The sequence below is a fragment of the Labeo rohita genome, chromosome 14 (assembly GCF_022985175.1).
Source record: "Labeo rohita strain BAU-BD-2019 chromosome 14, IGBB_LRoh.1.0, whole genome shotgun sequence".
NCBI lineage: Eukaryota > Metazoa > Chordata > Actinopteri > Cypriniformes > Cyprinidae > Labeo > Labeo rohita.
The window spans coordinates 32815277-32828739 of record NC_066882.1 but is presented as its reverse complement, the minus strand read 5'-3'; the positions used below and the strand labels follow the sequence as shown (position 1 = coordinate 32828739).

General features: G+C 39.2%; 1 protein-coding gene across 1 annotated transcript; it reads left to right on the top strand.

The window, feature by feature from the left end:
* Positions 1–281: 281 nt before the first annotated feature.
* LOC127176401 (uncharacterized) lies at positions 282–13274 on the top strand. Its single transcript, XM_051128052.1, has 2 exons — positions 282–568; positions 7837–13274. Exon 2 carries the CDS (start codon positions 7857–7859, stop codon positions 10923–10925), a length of 3069 nt encoding a protein of 1022 aa, XP_050984009.1. The 5' UTR covers positions 282–568; positions 7837–7856; the 3' UTR covers positions 10926–13274.
* The last annotated feature ends 189 nt before the right edge of the window (positions 13275–13463 follow it).

Here is a 13463-nt window from a genome sequence, read left to right as displayed (position 1 = left end):
GACACAACAACCGCCTTCGCGCACTTACAAATGTAAACTTTGATTCCTCTTTGTCCTAGATATATATTTGTATATATTTTTCACAGGCCTAAGGACATAGTGGTCACCTGCTTTTATTTTAATGGACTTTTTTTTTTTTTTTTTTTTTTAAAAAAAGCCAGAGTCTCCTTAGTTAAAGACGCACTATCTCAAATGTCATTTTCGCTCAACGACACAACATGCACATACGTGTGCGCGCACTTGACACCTGTTAACTCTCGCTCCGCGGGCTTTTGATATGTGCCATTGTTGTGACTCGCACTACGTGGACTACCTCAAAACTCTGACGCCAGGTCGCCATGGAAACTGCTTTAAGCTCCGGGCTCTGAGAGAGCAGAAGGTGTGGGATATTTAAGAGTTTCAGAACCACGATCTGCCTGAACAGCGATCGGCTCCTGCAGCACTTCCCAGCTTTGGAATTCAGCCTAATGAACCCTAAACGATTGACCCAGCGACCAAATCACTGTCGGATTAACCCTGGAGATCAGCACTGACGCGCCGCCACTCTAACGTTTCTGCTCATCCAGCGGTGAGTTGAAGAGGTCCCATCTTTGTGTGGACTTGAACTCATTCGAATCGGCTTCTAATACCACCACATGACTAGATAAATCATTGTCATTTAGTGATGCATTAGCGACTGTCAAGTTTGAATTACAGTGCACTGTGTTCATTGGCAAAGTTTGAAAAACCCTCGAATGATTTTGGACTAGCAACGCAACTCTGATGTATGGAAATACCAGTCAAACAGTAAGTCAGTACTTTTAGGAGAGCCGAGTGATGACGACACCATGTTTACTAATACATTGTATACACGGAACATTTTTAATAAACACCGACACAAACACATAATAAAAACAATGTGCTAATCGCCGGAGCTGTTTGGTTTAACGCTTATGTTATCCATTAGTGTGTCACGCGCGTGAACTCCTCATGTCTGCTTTGCTTCCGACTGATCTGAACTTTAAATGTACTTGGTGTACATGGCGAACAAAGAGATGCTATATTCAGCACAATACAGGCAAACTGCGACTCAGTAGTTAAGTTTAAAATGTACCATACGCGTTAAAATGCACGAAGAGGCATTATGCATTAGGAAGAGTCTGCTTTTTTTCTGGAAGCTGCTGGCGTGTAGCTGTGAATGGATGAGCAGAAGTACTTGGATGACTCACAGCGGTTTATTTGCGGGAGAGTGCGCGCATGAGGGGCGGGGGAGGAAAACATCATCGTGCTGCAGCGTCACAGCCAGTGTCCACATTTATGTTTGTGTCTGAGAACAGATGGCACCAAAAATACGAATAAAGCTCTTTTGCAGAAGAGAAGTATAATGGGAAAAGCTATTTGCGATATCTGACTTTATATCTCCGTGGGATTGAACTGCCGTGACGTGTCGTTAATGACGTCATAGACACCGGGCCGGCGTCACGACGCCCCCTCACCCGGTCTATCCCGCCCACTCAGTCAAGATGAATTGCCAAGTTCGTTGGCTGTCTGGTGTAAACCGGCTACAGAAGCACATTTCAGTTATGGCCAGTTGGTTTTATTTTGATTGCTTGTCTGGTTAAGTATGTTCCCACACATTAGGATACACTGAACTTCCTGTGCCACTGTGACTGCAGCTCTGTAGAGCATTTCAAGGAGGTAAACAATGACGAAGAAACTACAGTGCTACTGCGCATGTCTGGTCCTGAACATTTTGGTTGTGGTGTTTTTTTATAACCCAGAATCAACTTGATAAGTTGTGATGTTAGGGTCCAAGCCTCTACTCGTTTCAAATAAGAATCTGGTTATGAGCACTGCTTAGGCTGTACACACATTTAAACTAAGCTTTTATAAAGTCTTTCAGATTTTTACAGTGGTATTACAGCACATTCTAGTTTATTTTATTTTATTTTGGCATCTGCTAGAACATTTTAACTTGGCAACAGTGACATCAGACTTAACAAGTGGATAAGGATGGCGAGGACGATTCATTTCAGCAAACTGGTTGTTTCTGTGGGTTAGTAAAAAGAAAAAAAAAACGATGATGACACTCATATGTTGTTTTCATTCACTTAAGTTACTGGTGTTTGTTGTCACAGTTTCGTTCTGTGATCCTGGCAGTCAACATCTTAAACAAGTTTTTGCACCTGTCGTAATACAGCACCATCCGGATATTGATGCACAAACGTGGGTATGTTCTACAATTCTAACCTTATAAATCTGCTTGATTTAGCTGAACAACTTTAAATATATTATGCATGCCTGACAAACTACAGTAACTATTATTTACATCTTTCAACAAAAAGGTTTTTAAATGTTTCAGTAAAAGTTCATTTAATAATACTAGTCATAAGCATATTTCCAGTACGCACCTCAGGCTCACATGTGCATAGCATCAACAACTTACTTCTCAGACTCCTTGAAAACATTGATATTTAGCAGCTCATTCAGTTCTTTTTGAAAAGGCTTGATTCGTTCATTTCAAACCAGTTCATTGGTTCAGTAACTAGTCTAGTGAGAGCTATGTTGTAACCTGCCTGTAAGAGTCCAGCTCATTCATTGTGAATTCTCAGGCTCATGGCAGCACACAGAGGCTCAGCGTTGCTGATACACCAATGATTTTTTAATGTCCTTTAAACAAAATCAGTCTTGTGGCATCCAGGAACAACGATGTCACTTTCCAAACCGATGAACACCATTGCTGGCCCAAGTGTTTAAGCGTCCGCAAGTGTGTGTAGAACTTTTGATTAACCAATGGGTCACACTTACAACTTCAAAAAGCAAGTAAAGTGCTGTAAAGTTTTACAGAGCTTTATTTACACATTTTTAATATTTTGTCCTTATATAAATAAACTTCTTAATGTCTGTTCGGTAGTTCCAGATGACACAGTTTAATTGTGCTACTTCTATTTAAGTGATTAAAAGCATTTTACATAACATTTTACAAAATGTGCATACTCATCTCTGCACTAATAGAATGTGAAACACCCATGTTTTACTACTAAATTACATCTAATTCAACAGGAAAGCTTTTCTTGAAATCTTGCCATTTGAGATAGTCTTGCAAACACACTTCTTGCCTTGTGCATTGCGCTCTCTAGTGGTCAAGATTGAAAGTGTGGGTATTGGGACAGGTCCTATAAAATGGTCTAAAACAGGGGTGGGCAATTCTGGCCCTTCAGATCCACTTTCCTATAGAGTTTAGCTCCAACTCTAATGAAACAACCCTAATCAAGTTTTATTTACAGCACATTTGTTTACAGCCAATCAAACATGTTGAGGAATGGGCCACATGTTTTGTTTTTTTTTTTTTTTTTTTTTTTTTTTTTTTTTTTTCCTAGCTGGGAATTCTTTGCATAACGTGACTAAACGTTTACATGACCCCCTGACTGAAACAAATCAATACACTTGAATGTATGTAAAATCACACTTGAATGCATATGTAATTTGTTGCTGTCTTCTACATTATAGTTTAAGATTTTTATTTAGTTTAGTTTAACATTGTGCTGCTGCAGGTGAATAAAGTAGGCAGAAAAAAGAACAGAGCTCCTGCATGTTCTGATGAAAAACTCACCGCCGAGGAAAGAGGAAAGGGAGAATGTGAGGTGACATTACTGCTGCGGTGCTGAAGAAAATAAAAGGCAGAAAAATATAAAGAGCACTCCTGCTGCAGCAGAGGAAGAGTTAACTATTACAGGAGCGAGGAAATGTAGAAAAAAAAAGAGAGAAACAGAGCTCTGATGGGAGTGGAGGGAGAGATCAACACTGAAGTAGTGATGAAATTAAAGATGAGAGAGAGAGAGAAAACTCCCATGGGACCATCAGGAGAGTTCACTACTGCTGAAATGACAAAATTAAAGACAGAAGAGAAAAAGAGAATGAGCACTCCTGCAGGAGTGGAGGAAGAGTTTACGAATGTAGTAGTAATGAAGTTAAAGATAGAAGAGAAGAATAGAAAGAGCCCTCCAGGTTGAAAGTAAAAGTGGTAGAAAAAAAGAGGCTGTAGTGGGAGAGAATAAAGCTTTTTACTGTAAACAGGCATGTTAGTCAGTTGCTATAAATAGAGTTTGTTGACTATAGACTCCTTTAACTCAGGTCATTAGAAGATTATGGCCTAAGCCTACTTATGAATCATAAGGATAATGCTCAAATGACCAAGCTGCTGTTTAAAGAGGAATCGATTATAGTTGTTGACGTCTTAGTCAGTGTTATTTCAATTACGTAAGATAGAACAGGGTTAGATGAAGTTTGAATTCTCACAATCTCACACTCTTAGCTAGTGAAGTGTGGAAGTTTAGCTTCCCAAACAATAAGCCACAAGCAGGCTACCTCTTGAAAGCAGTTAAGTTAGACTAAGGGCCAGATTCAGATTTACTAACAGCTTGTGTCAGCGCAAAACCTCCTTTAGTGTTAAAAAACTACTGTCAAGATTTACTAAAGATGCCCACTGACCTTACTGCATATGCATTTGTAGGAGTGTCCCTTTCAGATGCAACATTTAATGGGAGGAGAGTATTTAAATAAATCATGCAACATGATTTACTAAGGTTTCCTGTAGTCTGGTACTGTACCAGTACTGGTAGTCGCACCATTATTTACCACTCAAAGAAGCACACCTTAACCCACTTTACGCTTGACATGGCTGCGGTTGTTGCTGCCAGGAGAAGGTGACGCAGAGAACAGAGAGCACGCTGTAGAAGGGAGAGAATTCATTCCACTCGTATTAATTCATTTGGAATGCCAGAGAATGATCCAAATATCCTTATGATAATTTGTGCTGCTCTTAGTAGATTGTGTTGATCATCATGGAAATGAGGTGTTGCATCTGTGTTCTTTGATTTGCACATTGTCAGTAGCTCAACCGCAAAACTTTCCACTCCCATCGATGCACTCTCGGGCTAATTTACCTTGTTTAGTAAATCTAGCCCTATGTGTAGTACCCGACTATGTCAAAGCCGTTTAATGAAGCACTATTTCTGAGATCTTCTACCTAGTTCCAAGAGACCCACTGTCCTACAAATTTTATTTCCAACCTGCTTTAACACACCTGCCTGTGATTTTTCAAGCAGTCCTAAAGAACTTGATTAGCCAGTTTATTTGTATTTATTAGGGTTGGACCCAAACTCTGCAGGACAGTGAGTCTCCAGGAGCAGGGTTGCAGACCTCTGTAATAGCTTGTTAAATATAATAAGGTCTGGTAAAAAGGCTCTTGAAACTCATTATTTGGATGTAAAACTTCATTTGTGGTTAAGCACACATTAAGTGCTATTGTCTATGTGTGTGTATATATATTATAGCGGGCTCTTGCCATCTCTGGGCCCCAGACGCTTGCCTACATTGCCAATAGGACAAACAACTTTGGAAAACATTCAGGGCTGGCAGCTGAAATTATCTTTAGATTAACGCCAGAGATATATAAATACTGGATATGTCTTGGGTACAACCATTCCTGGAAGCAATGACGCCATATCTGTGGGTTGCCAGACCAGTCACCGCAGTGACAAGGGAGTCCCATCTCCCTTATGGCAAAGAGGACTCCTGTTATCAGAGAACTGGGGTTATGACAGTAATCTGAAATTCACTTTCTAACATGCTTGGTATCTTGCTATGGGCTATAGCCAACTCCCATATCGTCAGGTTAGGTTTATTTGTGTAGCATTTTTCACAATACACATAGTTTCAGGGGGAGATCCACCGGGGGGGTTGGGGTGCATGGTGCATGGAAAAAGTCTTGCCGCCCAATCTACCACCCTAGAATTATTCCAGCATGAAACACCAGTGTAAGCACCTTTTTTATGTACCTCTTTTCAGCAGCATTGCTTTAATGTGATGCCATAAAAATGGAGTTTGCAAAATAATGGCAAATAAGCTGTCATAGAATAATTAATCTAAAATAATTCTATCTGCACATGCATTTTTAAGGTAATACATAAGGATGTAAAAAAAAAAAGTGTGCATTGCATATGGTCATTCGGATTGATTACCATTAGTATAACCACAGGTTTGATACAAATGCCATAATTAAGCTATGTTTGGAGTAGTAAAACCATGGTTAAATTGTGGTTACTTTAGTTTAATTTTTTTTTAAAAAAATAAAAAAATGCATTTGTTGCATTTTAACTTTCTTATGCAGATTTGAGCTGTTTTGTCAAACCGTAGTTTCACGGGGTCAGTACCGGAGCTCTTCATCACTCAAGTGCAACGGCGTATTGCATGAGCTACCACTGGAAAACTCCTGCATATGAAGCTGTATATGTGACGACAATGTTCAAAAGTATCAGCTGTCAAATCGTGCAAGATGTTAAAATTGTCATAACATAATATTCTGAAAGTGTGTAAAAAATGGGCTTTATTAATCAAAACTCTATACCTTGTGTGAAAAGGAATAAAAGTTTTCATCATTTTACTGCCTCTAATGTTAATTTCAACTGGAACGTGCAGTACATATAGGCACTTTTTTTCAGTTTTTCAGAGCCTATGTTGTGTATTTCTCAGAGGATTTTACAGTTTGCCAAAAAAACAGTAGGTAATGTGCTCTGGAATTATTACAGATTAGGACAGGACTAAATTCGCAAAGTACATTTGTAAAAAACAAATTTCTCTAATGTTGCCCTGTAAAACAAGTCCTGTCCGAATAAGGCTTAAATGTCAGTGTCTAGAGACAATAAAGATTTTTTAAAAAATGGTATGGTATTGGTTAAACAATTTGAATGGTAACTCACACTCTGTTTGATGCAGTGTCTGAAGCACGTGTCCTAAACACCTGTAGTACACATCATAAGTTTCAGGAGCCGTCTTCAGTACCACTGTGGACAAACACCCAGATAGTGCTTTATTGGTATCTAGCCAAGAACAGCTGGATGTGGTTGAGTAGAGCAAAGATGTTATGAGTGAGCCCTCCTAGCCTGCCTGCCCCGTATATGAAGAGCTGTTAAATGTTTTGGCCCGTGCCACAGACAGACTACACTGACCTTGGTGGTGCGAGATACGGGAGTTCACCTGTGGAAGGCCTGATGAGCGATAACTGTCCTGCTCCTGTGAGTCTTCTGTTTTTCCCTGATCTCCACACTGAGGTAGAGAGATTGTGGAAGAAACCATATTTAGCTCACATTTATCCTTTTCAGCACACAGATTATGTGAAAGTGGAGGGACTCTGCCATCCAAGCTCTTACATATGACATCAAGTTTGAATGGCAGGGCACATGCGGCAAGATTTTGATCAGGGCCAGGGTTAACCCCAGTCTTGCCTGCAGAACTTTTTAAGTGACTGTAACATTGTCTACACACCAGCTGGCGTAAGACTGCCAATGTGTGGTTTTCGTTGGAAGTATTAGAGTCAATTGGAGACATGCTTGCAAACAGGCTCTAATCAGTGTTTTCAAACAAGTCACAAAAGGAACATTAACACTGTTTAAATTAGTTTTAGTGCATATCCGTCCTTGTTTGGATTCTTTACAGCTTGAGCTGTGTTGTCATAAAGTTAAGACTATGAAACTGTTTAAAGTCTTACTCACAAAAGATTACTGAACAGTTTGCCCTTCAAGAGAAAATATATGAACCAGTGTCTCAATCTCCCGCAGACCTGTTTTTGTACATCATGTGAAATATTGTACCAATGAAATTATGTGTATTTATACACTGGATGTATATATGTTGTTCTGTACCTGAACACATTTAATTTAGCATGGAGATAATTACTTAAAAAGACAACAAACAAATATGGACACTATATTGTATTATAGTGTAACATAACTAGAATGTTATATATGTTGTTCATCTTTAATCATTTTTTTTTTTTTTTGTCTGTATTCTTCACAGATATTGCGAACATAATAGAGATGGAAGATGACCGCCGGTTTCACAAACTGACACAAGAACAGGTGGAGACTTTAGACCAAGTTCTTACAGAGGTCATTCCCATTCATGGTAGGGGTAATTTCCCAACCCTTGAAATCAAGCCTAAAGACATAATCCATGTGGTTAGAGACAGACTGATTTTGAAGAAAATCAAGGTGAGAGATGTTCGTCTTAATGGCTCTACAGCCAGTCATGTGCTGGTCAAAGAGAATGGCACCAGCTACAAAGACTTGGATATCATCTTTGGTGTGGAGCTTCCCAAACCAGAGGACTTCCAGATTATCAAGGAGGTGGTTTTGGGCTGTCTGCTGGACTTTCTACCTAAAGGTGTCAACAAAGATAAGATTACAGCTCTCACCATGAAAGAGGCATATGTACAAAAAATGGTCAAAGTGTTCACTGAGCATGACCGTTGGAGCCTTATCTCCCTCTCAAACAATAGCGGTAAGAACGTGGAGCTCAAGTTTGTCAACTCTCTACGACGCCAGTTTGAATTCAGTGTGGATTCCTTTCAGATCATCCTGGACAGTATGCTACAATCTTATTTGGATGCTGAAAGGAGGAAGATTTTGGAAGGGCAAGAGGGCCGGGACTCTTCTTTAGCTTCGAGTCAAGGAATTCAGACAGCCCTAATGAATGAACCATTCCTCAGCTCGTGTGACACAGGGCATCACCAAGAAAGTGACACTGACATGTCCTGCAAAGCCGATGACATTCAGACTTTCTGTGACTCTCAGTGTTATTGTAAAATGAGTCAGAAAGAGCAGTCTAAATATTCAGATCAAGAACCACCTCTTGAAACAGACAATGATGCTGAAACAGAGATGGTTCAAACTACAGCTACGCCTATGGAACAAGTATCAGAGCACTCTGTAATGGTGCATGTGGAGGAAAAGAATGAACTTAATGAAAATGTGTCTTTGCCAACGGAGACGCTGCTCGAAGTAAATGCAAATGAAACAGGTGTTGACTCAGGGGAGGGAAATGAACTAGTTGGGGTAAAAACTATATCTGTTAAGGAAACAAGTCCTACCGTTAAAACATATATTAATGAAGCAGATTCTGACAAAACAGAATACATGTTAAGCATAGAGCCAGTTAAATCGCAACCATGGCTTGAAATGGTACATGCAGACTTTTCTTGTCTTTCAACAACAGGGACCTTTGGTGAGCGATGCACATTCCAACCTGCTCCTATTACATTTCTTTCACAATCAGCACTAGAATCATATGCGGAGTATCCTTTACCACCCCCTGCCAAGAAAAACAGCCAAAATTCACAAATGGTTGTTCTCAAGCATTCCTCACCCAAACCTCCTCGGAAAATGTCCAAAAAGACAACCCTTGTACCGTGTTCACCAGAAAAATCAGCGTCAGATAATTCAGATGTTAACACTTGTCAGGTTTTGCATCCACCTAAAGCTTACCCAAAAGAATCATTACCTATGCAGGTTAAATTGTCAGGTCTTACCACAAAAAGCTTTGAATTATCCAGTGCCTCAGAAAATGACTCTAAAGAGTCTAAAGAACTAGCCAATCGTACCGGAGCGTTTACTGTTGCTGCGCCAGAGAATGGTATGCATTCAGAAGAGACATTGTACACGAGTCTGTCACCAGAGGAAAGCCTTCAAAGTCAAGTGCAAACTTCAGAACCAGAAACTGGTGAAGCTACTCACGTCACTATTCTAATTCCTACGCCCAATCCCAGTAATCTCCCCAAAGATCAAAACAGGATAAACCAGCCTTTTAATGAAAGTGTTCAGACAGCACCGTGTCAGGCAACGGTACCTCTTATTAATGTGAATTCTGAGCCTTTACTTCAGGCAAATGACAGTCATGACCTCAACTCAGCCTCTCCCAAAAAGAAAGATACCGAGCCTTGTGCTCAAGTGGATGATGCCACATCGCCAAAATATCTTACTGAACCCTCAGAATCAGTCACTATGGCAACAAATTGTGCCTCTCAAATGTTAAAACCACTGTCTGCAGACCTTACTATTGACTCACACATGGTAGGGACTAATTCTGCAGGCTCCGAACATGTTATATCACCTCAAGTTCACAACTACCCCGTGTCCACTCTGCAGACTCAGGAACTTCTTGTGCCAAGTCCACCGACTGATGAAGCCCCAGAACTATTACCCCTTGTCTCTTTACCAGAAGTTCAAAGCCTCACAGAACCTTACCTAGAACCTTCCATATCCTCGACAGCAAATCTAGAATCTCCCACAGTCTCAGAGCCTATTTTAGAACCATCAGTTATGTCTCTGGACGTCATAGACCCCTCTGAAGTATTCTCTGAAGTTACAGAACCATCCGAATCACTTTCACAAGGTTTGCAACCTTCTTCGGTATCTATGTCACATGTCACATTAGAAACGTCCATGTCATCGGTAAGTGAGGAGGTGGTTTGTAAGATATCAGGCCCATCAGCCTTAGACATTAACGAGCCCATACGCGCTTCAAAAGAGCTGCCTTGTGTTATAGTGTTGGCTGAGAGCATGTATGGTGACTTTGAGCAGGCTATGGACCACCTGCGTTACAGGCTAATAGCAACACGTAACCCTGAGGAGATCAGGGGTGGAGGCCTGCTCAAGTACAGTAATCTGCTTGTCCGGGACTTCAAACCTGCCTGCGAAACAGAAATTAAGACGCTTGAGCGCTACATGTGTTCACGTTTTTTTATCGACTTCCCTGATGTGAATGAGCAGCAGCGCAAGATCGAATCATACCTGCGCAACCACTTTATCGGAGAGGAGAAAAGTAAATACGATTACTTGATGACCCTTCGGAGAGTGGTCAACGAGAGTACTGTGTGCTTGATGGGGCATGAGCGGCGTCAGACTCTCAATATGATTACCATTCTAGCACTTAAAGTCCTGGGTGAGCAAAACATCATTCCCAATGCCAATAATGTTACCTGCTATTACCAGCCTGCACCATACATGACAGACCACAACTTCAGCAACTATTACATTTCAAATGGCCAGTCCCCACTTATATACCACCCCTACCCGCTACACATACACATGCAGTCTGGATTAGTTTAGGTATAGTACGTAACATAGATGAGAAAATGCACAGGGAAATCTCTTAATCTTGCAACCTAAAATATCATCCACATATGATTTACCCTTGAGCATGTGTCCCAACACTTAACTGAAAAAAAAAAAAAAAAAAAAAAAAGGTAATTACCTAGGTGTTGAAGTGTTGAGTGTAAGATCTGGTTTGACTACAAACATTGGAGCCATTGCACTAGCAATATGAAGGTTAAAACAAAAAATGTGTCACATGCATTTACTTGAAAAAGACAATGGCAAGAAAAACAGTATGACGGAAAAGATGATATTTATATATATAGTAAAATAAACTATAAAATTAATTTTGACCTGCTCTTAAAATAGACCTGTTCTTGTCTCATCGGAGGTAGCTGAAAGTCCTGTTGTAACAAAGAAACAAACAAAACATTAGAAGCTTAGAAACACTATTTTCAATAATTTAATGCTTTATTGGCATGACAAAGAAGTGCAAGAGAAATAATCAGCATGCAGCCAATGCTTTTTACATAGTAAGATACTTTTGTTGTCTGAAACAATTAAACTGATTGTTCCCGTCTTGTTCTAAGAAAGTTCAGTAAGGTCAGTGTTCCATTCCTTTTTTCTGATTTCTGTTTGAATTAAGTATTTTATATGTTGTGATATTTCTTGGTACATCTACTGGGTGTCTGTATTTTTATTTATAATATATGCTTATTAGTAGATTATGAATGATGATTCCAGGGGTGTCCAGTCGTGCTCCTGGAGGGCCACTGTCCTGCAGCGTTTAGCTCCGACACACCTGCCTGGAAGTTTCTAGTGATCCTGAAGATGATTAGGTGGTTCAGGCGTGTTGAATCAGGACTAGATTGCCTTCCAGGAGCAGGATTGGAAAGCCTTGATGTATTCAATATTTTACAAAAATCATACGTCTTCAGAATACAAAAAAAAAAAAAAAAAAAAAAAAAAAAAAACTCCATTACTCATCGTATGATTAAATCCGAGATTTCAGGAAAAACTGTCTGCAGTGATCTACAAATGTCTGTTTAACCAAAATGTACAACATGGAATGTACTGAACTGATAAAAACAAATCTCAAATTTGACAGGTTTCTACCAAACTTGAACAAATACAAAAAAAGCAAACAAACCAACCAACTACAAAAGAAGAAAAAAAGGGCGTTTACTGGTGTCTTTTGTGTATCTATGGCGCACAATGTTGATTTTGTGTGGAGAGTAACAAGCAGTCTTCTTTAGTTTTCTTTTTCTTATATACTGTAAATGTAGCCTCAAACAATCCATGTGAGGACATTAGATGATGTTATTTAATATTTCTTTGTATTTAACAGAACCATCAGTGGTGCTGAAGACTTAAATACATTTCCACCCTTTTTTTACATCTTTGTGACAAAAATGCATATATTTTTCCAAGAACTTATGTGTAGAACTGTATTATAGCGTACATGAAAGATTGCACCAGCCACACATACAGTATACACAGATTCAACATGAAAAGAAACTGTAAAGGTCAGGACCAAATATATAATAATGTATATCGTTGGACATCAATATGGCATGAATTGAATCGAACTGAACTGTTGTCTTCGGTTGAGTGATTATTATCGCAAAATGTATTGAAGTGATTTGCCTAAAGTAATACATTTTTCAGAAGCAAGAGAAAAACACACACAACTTGTATGACACGTTGGCTTCACTGAAATTGTATACAGAAATTTTATTTTTAGGTTATCTTGAGAACATAGCAAAAGTATTAGCAAATGTCTGACCTTGACCTTAATAAAATGCAAACGTTTAATAGATCTTACAGAGATCTCATCACTGGTATAGTTATTCAATCTTGTGGAGTTCCTTTTTCCTGTGCAGACCTACAGTTTTGTAAAGTATCGGCTTGATTGTATGATGATTTCTAGTCTAACATTCTGTTTTCCTCTTATGTAATTGTCTACCTATGAAATGCAGCCAAAACCTGTAGTAACACTGTGGTTAGAAATAGGTTTAGACTGAAATTGTTTACCAAGATGATGTACACCCATCATGAAATACTTAAAGCCGTTTATATGACCAAAATTATTTTTGCAGGAAAACATCAGTGCCTCAATGAGCAGGAGAAAGCTGTAAAGAAGGTGACAGAAAGGACAATGCTCCTGCAAATGCAGCAGTCACTTTTTATTTTCAGGTGTACATTTTCTCCTCTTCTCATGCTATTTGTGTTGATGTCAGATGTAGTTCTTTGCTGTGGCTAGTTTTGTTCATTTAATAAAAAGAACAGAAAAAGACAGACCCATTTCATTGCAAATGAGTATTGATGTTCTGCTTATGTTAAATAAAAGATTATCAGTGTTGGGGGTGACGCATTACAAGTGATGTGAGTTACATAATAATATCACTTTTTTTCAAGTAACTAGAAAAGTAACGCATTACTTTTGAATATCTAAGAAAAGTATCTGAGTTACTTTTTTCCCCATTTATTGATTGACAAGTCTCCTGTCTGGAATTTGTGAGTAAACATGATGTTACTGTATTCTAGACTAAA

Coding starts and splice junctions, on each gene's coding strand:
- LOC127176401 (XM_051128052.1), top strand. CDS start 7,857: ATGGAAGATGACCGCCGGTTTCACAAACTGACACAAGAACAGGTGGAG.